General features: G+C 44.8%; 1 protein-coding gene across 6 annotated transcripts in view; it reads right to left on the bottom strand.

The window, feature by feature from the left end:
* The window catches only part of Ddx31 (DEAD-box helicase 31), a 64,814-nt gene extending 52,462 nt beyond the window's left edge, over positions 1 to 12,352 (bottom strand). Inside the window, exons 1-6 of one of the 6 annotated variants that reach the window (XR_013108466.1) lie at positions 11,901 to 12,310; positions 7,657 to 7,913; positions 7,478 to 7,553; positions 6,700 to 6,743; positions 5,246 to 5,316; positions 4,421 to 4,485 (exon numbers count right to left, since the gene is read on the bottom strand). Coding sequence is in view for 4 of the 6 variants with exons in the window: in XM_034495994.2 (XP_034351885.1) it covers positions 4,421 to 4,485; positions 5,246 to 5,316; positions 6,700 to 6,743; positions 7,478 to 7,553; positions 7,657 to 7,913; positions 11,901 to 11,909 (522 nt within the window). In the remaining 2 variants the exon portion in view is untranslated. Of the gene's footprint in view, positions 1 to 4,420; positions 4,486 to 5,245; positions 5,317 to 6,699; positions 6,744 to 7,477; positions 7,554 to 7,656; positions 7,914 to 11,900 lie in introns of all 6 variants that reach the window. The other 5 variants (XR_004606206.2, XM_034495994.2, XM_076928358.1 and 2 more) reach the window with 5 other exon arrangements.
* Between the last annotated feature and the right edge of the window lie 22 nt (positions 12,353 to 12,374).

Below are 12,374 nucleotides of genomic sequence, written 5' to 3'. Positions count from 1 at the left end.
GAGCTACACGAGACCCTGCCAAAAAGCAGCAATACAAGCAAGCAGCACAATCAGGTGGCAGTGAGAAACAACCCAAGGCTTGACAACGGCAGTCCGATGGCAATGCAGGAGAACTGGATGAGGTTGGTCTAGACCACACCCTTATCAAAAGTGGCAAGTGACAGCATAAACAAATATCTGTGTGCTTAGCACAAAGCAGAAACAGAAACAAAGAACTCCACATAAAAAAGTGACAAGAAAGTGTACAGTCCTCTTTGATGAATGTGACAGGCTTCCCCTCGGAGGAGACACCCTGCCTGAGGAAGGTGAAGCTTTGTTTTCTACCCTATATATCCATGAAATTCTTTGAAGAATTTAATTTTTTTTACACATGTTGTATCTAAACAATAATAAAACCCAAAAGCAATGTAAAGAAGGTACTATATATCAGAGAGCGTGACCAGGGAACTGGTAAGAGTAAAGACTGGCTCTGCAGCAAATCCACTCAGGGTTCGGCTTCCATGTTGTGCACTGGAAACACTTACTCAGGACAGGAGGATTTAGACTTCGAAGCAGAGTAGTCTACACTCAACAGCAACTTGGTGAGACTGTACTGGAGCCCCACCAAGGGACAGTAAACATGCCAGTACAGCAGGATTAATGTGCCACCAGGTGACGGTGGGAGATTCTGACATTTCAAAAGGTGTGTTACTACACAGACAAGAAGAAAGAAACATCAATTCCTTGCAAGGTATGAGTACATGAAGCAGGATGGATGTGATGTTTAAAAAAATCAGAGCCAAACCCAAAAAAACAGGATAGAAGATGTTGAAGGGGCCTACTCACACCAGTCCCTCAGCTGAGAACAAGCTTGGGTCCAGGGCTAACTGCTTATGGCTTCCAGGTCACATAATTTTATGATGAATTGCAAGGAGCTACACTGAACACAACTAGAAACAGTGAATTAAACTGAAGCTTACAGGGGATAGATGGCTGAGCATTTAAAAGGCTTGCTGCTTTTACACACACACACACACACACACACACACACACACACACACACAAGCCTGCACTTGCGCACACAAAGTGGCTTACTATAATTCTAATTCAAGGGACCTGATACCTCCACAGGAACTAGGCATTTTGAATAAACATATATGCAACAAATCATCTGTATGCATACAATGAAATATACAAATCTTAAATTGGAGTTCATAAAACCTTTGTTTTTCATTTTTTTGAGACAGAGTCTTGCTTGTATAGGTCACCTGTCTTCTAACTCGCCATCCTCCCAAGTGTTCAAAGTACAGACACGCATCACCACATTCAGTTTGGAAAACCATTTCTATGACATTTCAATCTTTGATCTTAGTGACTGTGAGCAAATATACAATTACAAGGCCTGAATTAATCCCTCTGAATGTAAGCAGATCCCATTACTGCTGTTTGAAATGGCCACGTGACCATGCTGCTGGAGATGACAGCTAAGATCTAGTGACCAACTCCAGATGCTAGGTCAACACTGACCCTTATTCCAACCCTGGGAGCAGAGGCATAAAAGAATCCGCCCAGTTAAACTTGGGATGGGAGAGAATGTCACAACAGAGTGAACTCAACAGGCACAGGCCCTGGGCTCAGTCTCACCATTGAAATAAAAATAAAACCATCACTCAGGCCAGGGTTTGAGCAGAGCCTCCTACCTACCTGCCACCTGCCTGATGTCATCTCATCTCTTGCTCAGTTCACTGTCTATGAGGGCTGGGCTGAAACTGTAGGATCAACTCCAGCTCAAATATTGTCAAATTCTGAAGCTTGGTATAAAGAAAAAAAAATTCTTTACCGGCCAGCTCTCCTAGAATCTATGGGTGAGACTTAGGCACACACATTCCCTGACTGTGTGCTAGGGACAAGGCTAAGCACTGTATATGAGCCAGTTCTCTATAAAGTTCTTAGTGAGGAAATCATTTACCCTCAGAAAATGGAATTCCCCACTTATCTACCTCAGAAAAACCACTGTTATCAATTGGCTAGCCTATAACTCACGAACACTGTCTCAGTTTGCTTTGTACTGCTGAGATAAAACACTGACCAAAAACTAGCTGATTTAGTTTACAGTCCATCATGAAGAAGTCAAGGCAGGAACCTGGAGGCAGGCGTTGATGCAGAGGCCCTAGAGGAATGCTGCTTACTGTTCTGTTCCTTGTGGTTTGCTCAGCTTGCTTTCTTATAACATCCAGGACCACCAGCCTAGGGCTGGCAGCAACCACCATGGGCTGGGTCCACCAAAGTCAATTACTAATCAAGACAGTGGCCCACAGACTTCCTAGATTCCTCTACTCAGATTCCTACTTCCCATATATGTATAGGTTTGTGTCAGGTTGACAAAAATTACCAATCAGCAGATACACAGGCAGCACTAAATGGAGATTAAACAGAGGGGTAGGGCTGAGAGGGAAAAGTAGGGATAATAACGGAGGAACAAGATCCAAACATACTGAATGCAAATATGATAACTGGATAAAATATTTACTTTAAAAAATTGCCGAGCAAGACATGGTGACACATGCCCACAATTGCAGTGCTCGGAAGGCAGAGGCAGGAAGACCAAGCTCAAGCTTAACTCTATTACTTATTTTCTCAAATGACAAAAAGAAAAGCAAAGCCCACAGCTTGGCATTCTAGATTGCTGAGCCACAAGACAAGCGACCACTTGTGAAAGCGGAGTCACAGCACGCATTTCTGTAGCCTTTGTTTCTTCAGCTAACAAAGCAAGAACACATGTTCAAGTCTACAAAGTTATAAAAAACCCACTACTTTAAATTATTCTTATAGAACAATCACTTTTAACTGATTTAAAAAAAATTTAACCTATTTTGAAAGTTCAAGCTTTTACAAAAAAGCAAAAATGGGCAAATTATACAACTAACTCTCAATTTGTACACACCATCATTCAAACTATAGAATTATCAGAACCAGGAAATGAGCACTGACTCAATATTAATCGATAGGCTTCACTCAAATCTCATCAGCTTACCTCTAGGTGTCTGTTTCAGCCTAGACCCCATGCATGTCACTGCCATGTTTTCTTGGTCATGGTCTTGTCTGTGACCTCTCTTCGTCTGTAACGTTCTTCAGTATTTTTCTTTCATATCCTCAACCCTTTCAAGGACTGCCAGCCAGAAATTTTGCAGACCACCCCTCAGTTGGTTTTATCTCATGTTTCCTTGAGATTAAACTCAGTTTTATCAAAAAACAAAAACCAACCCACACAAGTAACATGTCCTTCTTAGGGCTGGGTAAGGAATAGCAACTACGGCTTCCTGCTGCAGTTATTATCTTTCCTATCTGTTCAGAAGTCCCTGTATGGACAGGTGAAGGCCACTGAAGTACCATTTCTCATTGTCGGCTCCTCAGCTTCAGCCTCTGATGATGCACGCTGGAGACAGTTGACCAAGTGCTGGCTATTCCGGCTCCTCACTTCTCTTATTATTGATTGAATAATCCACCCAAGCACTTGCTCTACACTCCATCGATGTTCAGCAACACCTTAACTCTGATCTCACCATTTTCTCTCAAATCAAAGCAAGGGCACTGCACCAGTAAGACTGTTTGGGATGTAAGATGAAGTCTGTGCCCACAGTTTACAGCAGCCACCTGGATTTCTCAACCTAACTTTAGCTGTTAAGTCTGCCCAGAGCATTAACCATGTTTCACAACTAAGAACAAAGTCTAGATAATGTTGACTATGTAACAGCCTGACTGCTAAACCCACTAATGGCATTCATCTCCACAGTCGGTACTAATAAGCTACCATGCTAAAGAGAAAGTCCAGCTCTCTCCATTCAAAAGAAAACACACTGGAACCTATAGCGCTGGAATTTAATTCTACATGATATACAACTGATACCCTAAATATGAGAATAAATGGACAAAGGCCAATCAAAGCATGTTGGAGTACTTCCCTAACAGTAATTCTGTAGGAGGTTCAATGCTGGCTACTATGAAAGACAAAGGGAAGGCCCCCAAACAGGTCAGGAGCCTGTGACAAAGCTTCTTCTCTTGAGGCACACAGGAGTAAGGTGGTAATTTATGCCCACTGGTACCTCTATGTGGCCTTGGTCGGTTTACTTTCCTATACCACTAGGGTCAAAGGACACCCACAACTTGACAGTGGGCAGAGGATGGGGAGTTAAGAACTGAGTCGTGGCACATCTGGCATACTGGAAGCATTGCACCCATATGCCCTACACACGGACAGCAGTGACCGTGAAGAGTTTATTCTACTCCACTCTTTGTACACACACACTTATCTTGAAAGGAAGACAGAAGCAATACCAAGTGGAAACAGAGCAACTACACTAGTATCACAACGAGCTGCCTGAAGCCCAGGCAACAGCACAGGCACGGCGGACTACAGCAGAGAAATACATTTTCTGCTCACCTGTATTTTTGATGTCAGCGCTTGAAGAGACTGGACCACAGGGATGCAATAGGCAAGAGTTTTACCTTTCAAAAGAGAGTAACATCAGCTGGGATGCATATAGGCTCTGCCCCTGTAAATAATGCTAAGTCCGGAAGAGGCTAAACTGTGTGTTCTACATTTACTAGGCATTGCATCTGTCATGACTCCTGACTTTGCTTTGTAATTCAGTATTCCAAAAAACCCTGAAGCTTCAGCTCCTTAGATTATCTACAAGGGAGGTAAGATGTCTTTCACATTTGATAGAAGCTGGCCTGACAGCTGCATGTGAAAGGTAAGAAATGGCTACTTTCAAGTTCTCTCTCCCTCAGCTAAATGGCTTCTGTAGTGCAGGTATGTCAGGTGTGAATCCAAGCCTGGCTCTGAAGACAGACTGAAAGAAAGCTCTGAGCTCCTCACCATGGCTAAGCTTGCAAGAAGGCAAAATTGGGGCATAAGTGCAGACCAGAAAGAAAGTGGTCTATCCCTGACACTACTGTGCTCAGGCCAAAACTGCTTTCAAGCCATAAACTTTCAATCTGTGCAGGGTGAAGGCCGGCCACCAGCAGCAGGCACATAGGAAGCAGCAGAGCTTAACTGTGAATATTCATCACTAGTGACCATAGCCCCAACACCACCTTCCTTCCACTGTAACAGCTTCAGGTCTCTCATCAAAAGCAAGCATGGCTGCTCTTCCCCAAACAAGTCAGATGCTGCTACCACAAACAACTTCCTGAAGAGATTAGTATGAGACCATGGGCTAGGTGCCTCAAGACAAACGGCAGGGTAAACAAAACAGCAACTGACCTGAGCCCGTCTGGGATCGCACAAGGGCATCTCTGCCTTCCAGCAGCACTGGGATGCTCTGCTTCTGAACACTGGGGCAAAAGAGAGAGTACCCTTCTTTATCACACGGCTCCACCATTCATGCAGGCACAGGTCACCTGACATACAAATACCCTCTGCTTGGCTCTGCCTATTTACTGCCCCAGGTGCTGAGTGGGACACTGAAAAGGTGTTCTAAATGCTTGTTGCACTGGGAACACTTATAAAAGAGAAACTCAGAACTAGACTATGAGCAAGCTGTGGTCACTTTGCATAAGCAAAACATAAGAATATGGAAGAATAGACTCCTTTAAAACTCCTTAAACTTGGCTGAAAGTGGGGAAGAAAGCCAGAGATTGGCTACAGTATTAAGCTAATTAATTTTTTTTTTTTTGGGGGGGGGCTAGGTGTGGTGGCACATGCCTTTAATTCCAGCACTTGGGAGGCAGAGGCAGGTGTATCTCTATGAGCCCAACGCTAGCCTGGTCTACAAAGCAAGTTCCAGGACAGCCAGGGCTACACAGAGAAACCCTGTCTTGAAACATGCCCCCCCACACCCCCAAAAAAGGAATGAGCATAATAACAAATCTGAGTCCCCACACACCCTCCTGCCTGCGGTGTAGCATGGGATGGGAAGCATGTAACACAGGTAAGATTTCCACACAGAAAAGCAAGAGGAGGCTTGTGGGCACCCAAGTAACAGCAGCAGCTTCCTTCAAAAACCAAGGAACGTGTACTGAAAACAGAGTCTACACGAACATTAAAACCTAAGCCCAAAATAAATAGAGAACTCATTTAAATGTGGTTGATCCAGTAAGCAAACTAAGCCAGGCATGGTGCACATGCCTGTAATCCTAGCATTTGGGAAAATGAGGCAAGGGAAAATAAGTTTGAGGCCAGCCGAACTATGAGACTGTCACAAAAGCAAAACAAAATGGAAAAGGCTGGTGGTTCTCTGTTCTTCCATATTCTTGTGTTTTGCTTATGCAAAGTGACCTATGACTGCACAGCTTGCTCATAGTCTAGTTCTGAGTTTCTCTTTTACAAGTGTTCCCAGTGCAACAAGCATTTAGAACACCTTTTCAGTATTTCACTAAACCCCAGTAGATATTAACTCCCATAATTTTGGTTGATCTTATTTTTACTGCTAACGTGACCAAATACTGTATTTGGCCCAAGTCATTTTCAGAGATGGCAGATGTCCTAAACCAGCTATGTCTTGCAGTAGGGAGCTGAGTGCTGAAATGGAAGGAAACCCTGTCTGCCTACAAGCAGGAAAGGAGTCCCACAGGCTAAGTGCAAGTCAAGTCCTTAGCAGTTTGTGTTGTTTTCAGCACCAGACACTAATGTGCTCTGCCTTCCATGGATAACTGGGATTATATCTACTTGTACTCAAAGAAACCCTAAGAAAATCAAAAATAGCCTCAACCTCTTACCTGGTCATACTGGACATTTTTAAGACTGTATTTATTGTGGAAATCTAAAAGAGAATATGAAAATAAATATTAATTTGAAATAAATATATTCAATGACATAAAGACAAAATGCCGGAGTGACAACAGCATTTGATATTTATGATCAAATTAAATCCCATGAACATAGTACTTTCAACTGGGGAGTGATTCTGCCCTCTACCCAATATTATCTGCAGGATTTGCTTTTATAAACTGATGACATAAGGCAACCCTCATAACTCATCACCTAAGCCCCCCTACCTAACACTCAGGCTGAGAAACAATCCTACGCAGCCTACCAGAAAGAAGAGGTCAGCTGTGTCCAAATGACAAGGGAATCCAGGCTTCCAATAGTTTTTTTCTCTCCCTTTTCACAGTAACTAGAAAACCCACTCATGTCATTGAACAAAAGGGAAAAGAAAGATGTCCATTTGCTTGTAGAAAACATATTTCAAGCGTCTTTTTTGCTTTTATTCTCTAAAAATGTGCAGGTCCTTTGACAGTAAGAAGCCATCTCAGCTCCCTCCCCAAGGCCACAGAGATATCTGCCACCACAGCAACATCACATCTATCCAGAAATTAGAAAGCTGCTTTAAGCCCAATAAATCAAATCTGTGGAGACCAGAGTGGGGATGGCAGTACAGTGCTGCTGTCAGGGAGTGACCCATCACCTGAGGTCACTCATGTAGCCAGGAATAAAAACAGGGTGAAAACACACACACACACACACACACCCTGCAAAGCGGTGCAGGATACTTACTAGATGTGGGTGGAGGTCCAGCTCCTGGAAAGCGTCTGGAGAGAACACTTGTTCTCGAGCCTGCTTCACTACAGTTCTGCAGAGGAAAGACAAAGTGTGCATCAGTGCCAAGGCAATGAAGGAGAATTCGGTGTCCGTGACTGCTCACACCCGAGGCACACCTGCACTGCAAAACACACCTGTGGAGTTCTGGGATCTCAGGATTGTTTTTAAACAGTGACGAAGTCTTGATGCATGGCTTCTCCTCTTGCCTTTCATTGCCTATACTGTCCAAATACTTCTTTGGAGGAAACGTTTTACGTGTGCTCCCTTTAAATGTTCTCTGAGTTTCTTTATCACTGGCTTTCTTGGCTGAAAGAAAGGATATTTCATTCCTCCGTTTTGCTGGTGGAGCATCACTGGACACTTGGTGCTTTCTCTTGGTAGCTTCTGCTTGCTGTGTTGTTCCCAAAAGGAAAGATCAAGAAGAGGTGCATTAGTCCATGAAGACACTCCTCGGAGTGAAGCCTGACTGCCCACAGAATGCAGCTCTTCCTGCAGAGATCATTATGCCCCATATGCCAACCATCAGTTTAGGGTTTACAACCAGATTCTTTGGCTTCATCTGAAATGGGGGATGGGGGGAAACACACAATCTCAGTCCATTCATCTAGCAGGCCTCCGTCCATCTGAACCGGTAAGTTGCCCAAGGTGAGAGAGGATCAGGAAGAGAGAAGTGTCCTGCCAGCTGACATTAACCAATTCAGTCCATTCTAAGAGAAGCAAGAATCTACCTTTTGAAGCACATGCTTATTAAGTCAAACTATAACCCTAGGAGTCCATCTTCTGTGAGAACAGAGACACACACACAGGGAAATAAAATCTGTTTGTTTTTTTATTTTTTAACCAACAAAGCAGAGGTTGGAGAGGCAAATTGAATTCAAATCTCAGCGCGTGCCCAGGAAGCGGAAACTGTCATTACTGTTCTTTCCTAGGGCTTGGATCTGTCTCCTTTCCCCTCAAGCTGCTCAGATTCAGATGGTCTGGAGTCAGTTCCTACTTGCCGTCCCCACTCCAAATGAGAGTGGCGCTCCATCCATCACTTCTATGGTATTGTTTCCAACCCTCCTCGCCTTGAGAGTCCCTGCCTGATTGCTGATCACAGACACACACCATCAGGTGCTTCTCGCCTGTTGCTTATGCTCACAACTTGAATGTGATTAAATGCATGGTGCCCAAACTTCCAGAACAGCGATTCCCAACAGCAGTTCTTGATTCCTCTGGGGTTCAAACAGCCTTTTCACAGGGGTCGCATATCATATATTTACATTATGATTCATAACTGGAGCAAAATTACAGGTTGAGAACTACCACCCTAGAAGAAATATCTTGTATTTTCTTTAGCCTTTTCTTCCAGTCTGCACAAGGACATGAGTAACCAATGTCTTGAGTTTTAGAATACATTCTCTTCCTCTTTCCTTGAAACAGTGACTTGTGCTTATACAATGACTTGTTTCACAAAGACTATCAGGCCAATCTATCAATGAAAAGGATAAGTCTCTTTTCCTGGTGATCATAAGAATTCCTTTAAAGAATTCAATGAACACAATTTGGAATATTGAATATTAGTAAAGTAATCCTACTTCATCTTAAAATTTGTTGTTGCAAAGTTCCAAGTTTATGAATTTTCCAGTTAAAGGAAAATGAAGTCAGCGAAAAGGTCTGCTGGACCTTTTGTCAGAGAGCACAAGATTTGCCTTACCTGACAGTTACAAAAGGCCTGAAGGTCATCCTACCACAGGTTTCCTGAGCTGACCCAGCAGTCTCTACCCACAGACCTCCTCCACTCAGGATGCAACCTATTCTGCTCCAGGCCAATCTCATGTTCAGGAAGCTTTTCAACCAATCAAGACTAGACCTGCCTCCTTGAGCATCCAGGTACCATCATGATGAATGGTGCTGCAGCAACAGAGCAAGCACAGAGGTGTCCTTTACACACCTTCCCTTTTCCCTTCTTTGGACTAAGCACACCAGGTAGCACACAGACTGAAACACCTCCGAATCCTACTGATCCGTTACAGATAAGTCAAGGTCTCTCGAAAAACAAGCACTCAGAAGCTAGTATGATAGTGCACACATATAAGCCCAGCACTCAGGAGCCTAAGGCAGGAGGACTGCTGAATTTTAGATCAGCTTGGGCAACAGAGTTCTAGGCCACCAGGCTAGAGTAAGACCATGTCACAAACAAAACAAGTGCTGAATTTCAGCAGGTTCCCCACTGCTGTTGGGGAGATCTAGGAAGCCTCTAGAATACAACCTCTACCCATCTCCTCAGCTTCAAGTTCACCTTTACCCTTTACAAGTGTTCCTCAAATCCCCAGAATGTGCTGTGCTCCTCCATGAAGACAATGCTGCGATGCCTGATTAACTATATCCTATTTGGCAAGAAAATATCACATAGTCTTGTTTCTTTGAAGGCTATACATCAAAATGCTGAATGTTATTTCTGAGAATGGCAACTACAGGTGGGGTTGTATCTTCTAATTTTTCTTAAATGAAACTGTATTACTTTAATAATCAGAAAACATCCTTAAAAATATTATTAGAAAAAAATATTCTTGCAATAGAATTAAGACAAAGCGACCCAATTCAAGCTGTGAAGGGTCTTCCAAATCTAGTCTATTAGCTACCCGCCCCGCCCCAAGCGTCCTCCTTAAGCATAGCTGCTCAGCACATCTTCCACTCCCATTTGGATACATACATCAAAGCACAGCCAACAAGGCCTCGATGGGTACCTGCAGTATTGTTAATGGTTTGTGTGAGCACATATGTCACGGCCAGCTTGCAGAGGTCACCTGACAACTATGAGTTCTCTCCTCCCCCCTTTACATGAATCCTAGGGATTAGACTCAGGACATGAGGCTCAGCAACAAGCACCTTCTCCCACTCACACCTCTCACTGGCCTCTATTAACCCCCCTTCTTTCTGTCTCCTCCTCCTCTTCCTCCTCTTCTTCTTTTTGAGAGAGGTCCTCACTATGTGGCCTTAGTTGGCCTGGAAGTCATTATGGTCTCAAACTCAGAGATGCAATGGCCTCTACCTCCTTAGTGCTGGGACTAAAGGCGTGTGCCACCACACCCAGCCTGCACCACACCCAGCCTGCATTATCTGTTAGTCACTTCCGAAACAGAGGATGAAGTAACCATAAATCCAGATATCTGTTCACTCAATAAAATTTTAGGTTTCTTTCTTTTCTTCTTCTTCTTCTTTTTTTTTTTTTTTTTTTTTGTGTGTGTGTGTATAGTTGAAGATAGAACTCAAAAGTCTTGCATTAAGTAGGTGAGCAAGGTACATGTTCCTTCTACAGGACTAGGAATATGACATAAGCACCACCCTGATCCAATGCTGCTGACCTAAGGCAGGCATCTACTTCCTCAAATGGAAACAAAATTGCTTTTATTTCTATTACTGGCACAGAGCAGCTGCCTCTAAACACCAGACAATATGCAGTTATCCCATTGGAGCCTCTAACAATCTTCTAAGAAACAAATTAGTGTTCCTATTTATGGACAGGAGAGACTAACTCCCCCAAAGTCATATAGGCTACTGTGCTCCAAAGCTGACACCTATAATAGCCCAGGTCTACCCTACCGCAAATCTTATGCCCTCTCCTCCACTATCCTGAGGGTTGTCTGTATTTCTCCTCCCACATAGATTCAGCTATACCAATGGCTTGTTGAAGAATCCTTACTCCTAACCATCTAAGCTTAAAAAGGTCCCTCCTTCCTTCTACCAAGGTGAAACTAGGCAGTGGCTGTTAGTCAAAGGGGTTTAAAAATATTGGTTGATCTGAAACTGGCTGGCAATTTGCATTCCAAAGTCCCTGGCATTACATTGTATCTTTTGGGCAAGGGGGTGAAGCCTCCTATCACATCTTCCCAGACTTTCAAGAAGATAAACCAGCAACCCTAAAGCCATCTTTTTGCTGTGGGAGTCACTTTTCTCCTCTCTAGGGAACGAATTATAATGACTGTATGCATGCATAATGACTTTCCTGATACGTGGAAGAAAACCCCCCCAGTTTAAAAGCTCTTCAAAGAAAAGAGTCCAGTCTCCATTCCTAAAAGACCTGACCCTTCCTGACAGCAGAAGACCCTGGCTGCCGACAGTTAAGACCTGCCGGAGCTCACGTCTCAGCCTCCAATCTTTACGGTATCTGACTAGTCCCCCAGCTAGTCTCAGGAACTTGACTAGCTACTACAGCCGCCAATCTTAACCTAAGTTCTCAGGTAGTCTCAGGAGCCCGCCCGTCTCTTGCCTCCAAGGCGGGATTCCCCGCTCATCCACGTGTTTCCGAGAGCCGCCGGCCGGTCCTTCTAGACATATTGAAGAACCCAATCCAACCTGATCAGTGCGGCAGCTCCCGGGCTGGGGTTGTACTCACCCGCCTCATCTGGGCCTGGGTGCGTCCGAAGCACGTCCTGGGTGGCTGGTCGGAGAGAGAGCTGCAAGCGGTAGCCAAAGCCCAAGCGCAGAGCCGCGGACCGAGCAGGGAGCTCGGGCAGCACGTGAAGAGTGAGCTTCTTCGCAGTAGTTGTCGGTCCGCGGCCGCCCCTTCCGGGTCCGGGAGCCACGGCCGCACACACCGGCCTGAGACAAGAGGCCCCGAACGTCTCAGAAACCGGAAGAGGCCGCGCGCCGCCCACCCAGCGGGGTCTCCCTCAGCCACCGCGCTGGTCTTCTTAGCATTTCAGTCACCCACAGAGGCTCACTTTCCCATGGGCTCGTAGTCGGGCCTAGCACCCAGTGTCTAGGAAAGGGACTCTCTGACGCCTCCACCTTCTCCGCTTGTCTGCAGGCGCGCTGCGAGGCAGCCCTCCCGGAGCGCACTTTCCAGACAGGCAGCTCCGCGGCCAGC

This window comes from Arvicanthis niloticus, chromosome 2 (assembly GCF_011762505.2).
Source record: "Arvicanthis niloticus isolate mArvNil1 chromosome 2, mArvNil1.pat.X, whole genome shotgun sequence".
NCBI classification, from domain to species: Eukaryota; Metazoa; Chordata; class Mammalia; order Rodentia; family Muridae; genus Arvicanthis; species Arvicanthis niloticus.
Note: the sequence above shows the minus strand (reverse complement) of the source record. Positions and strands in the feature narration are given on the sequence as shown.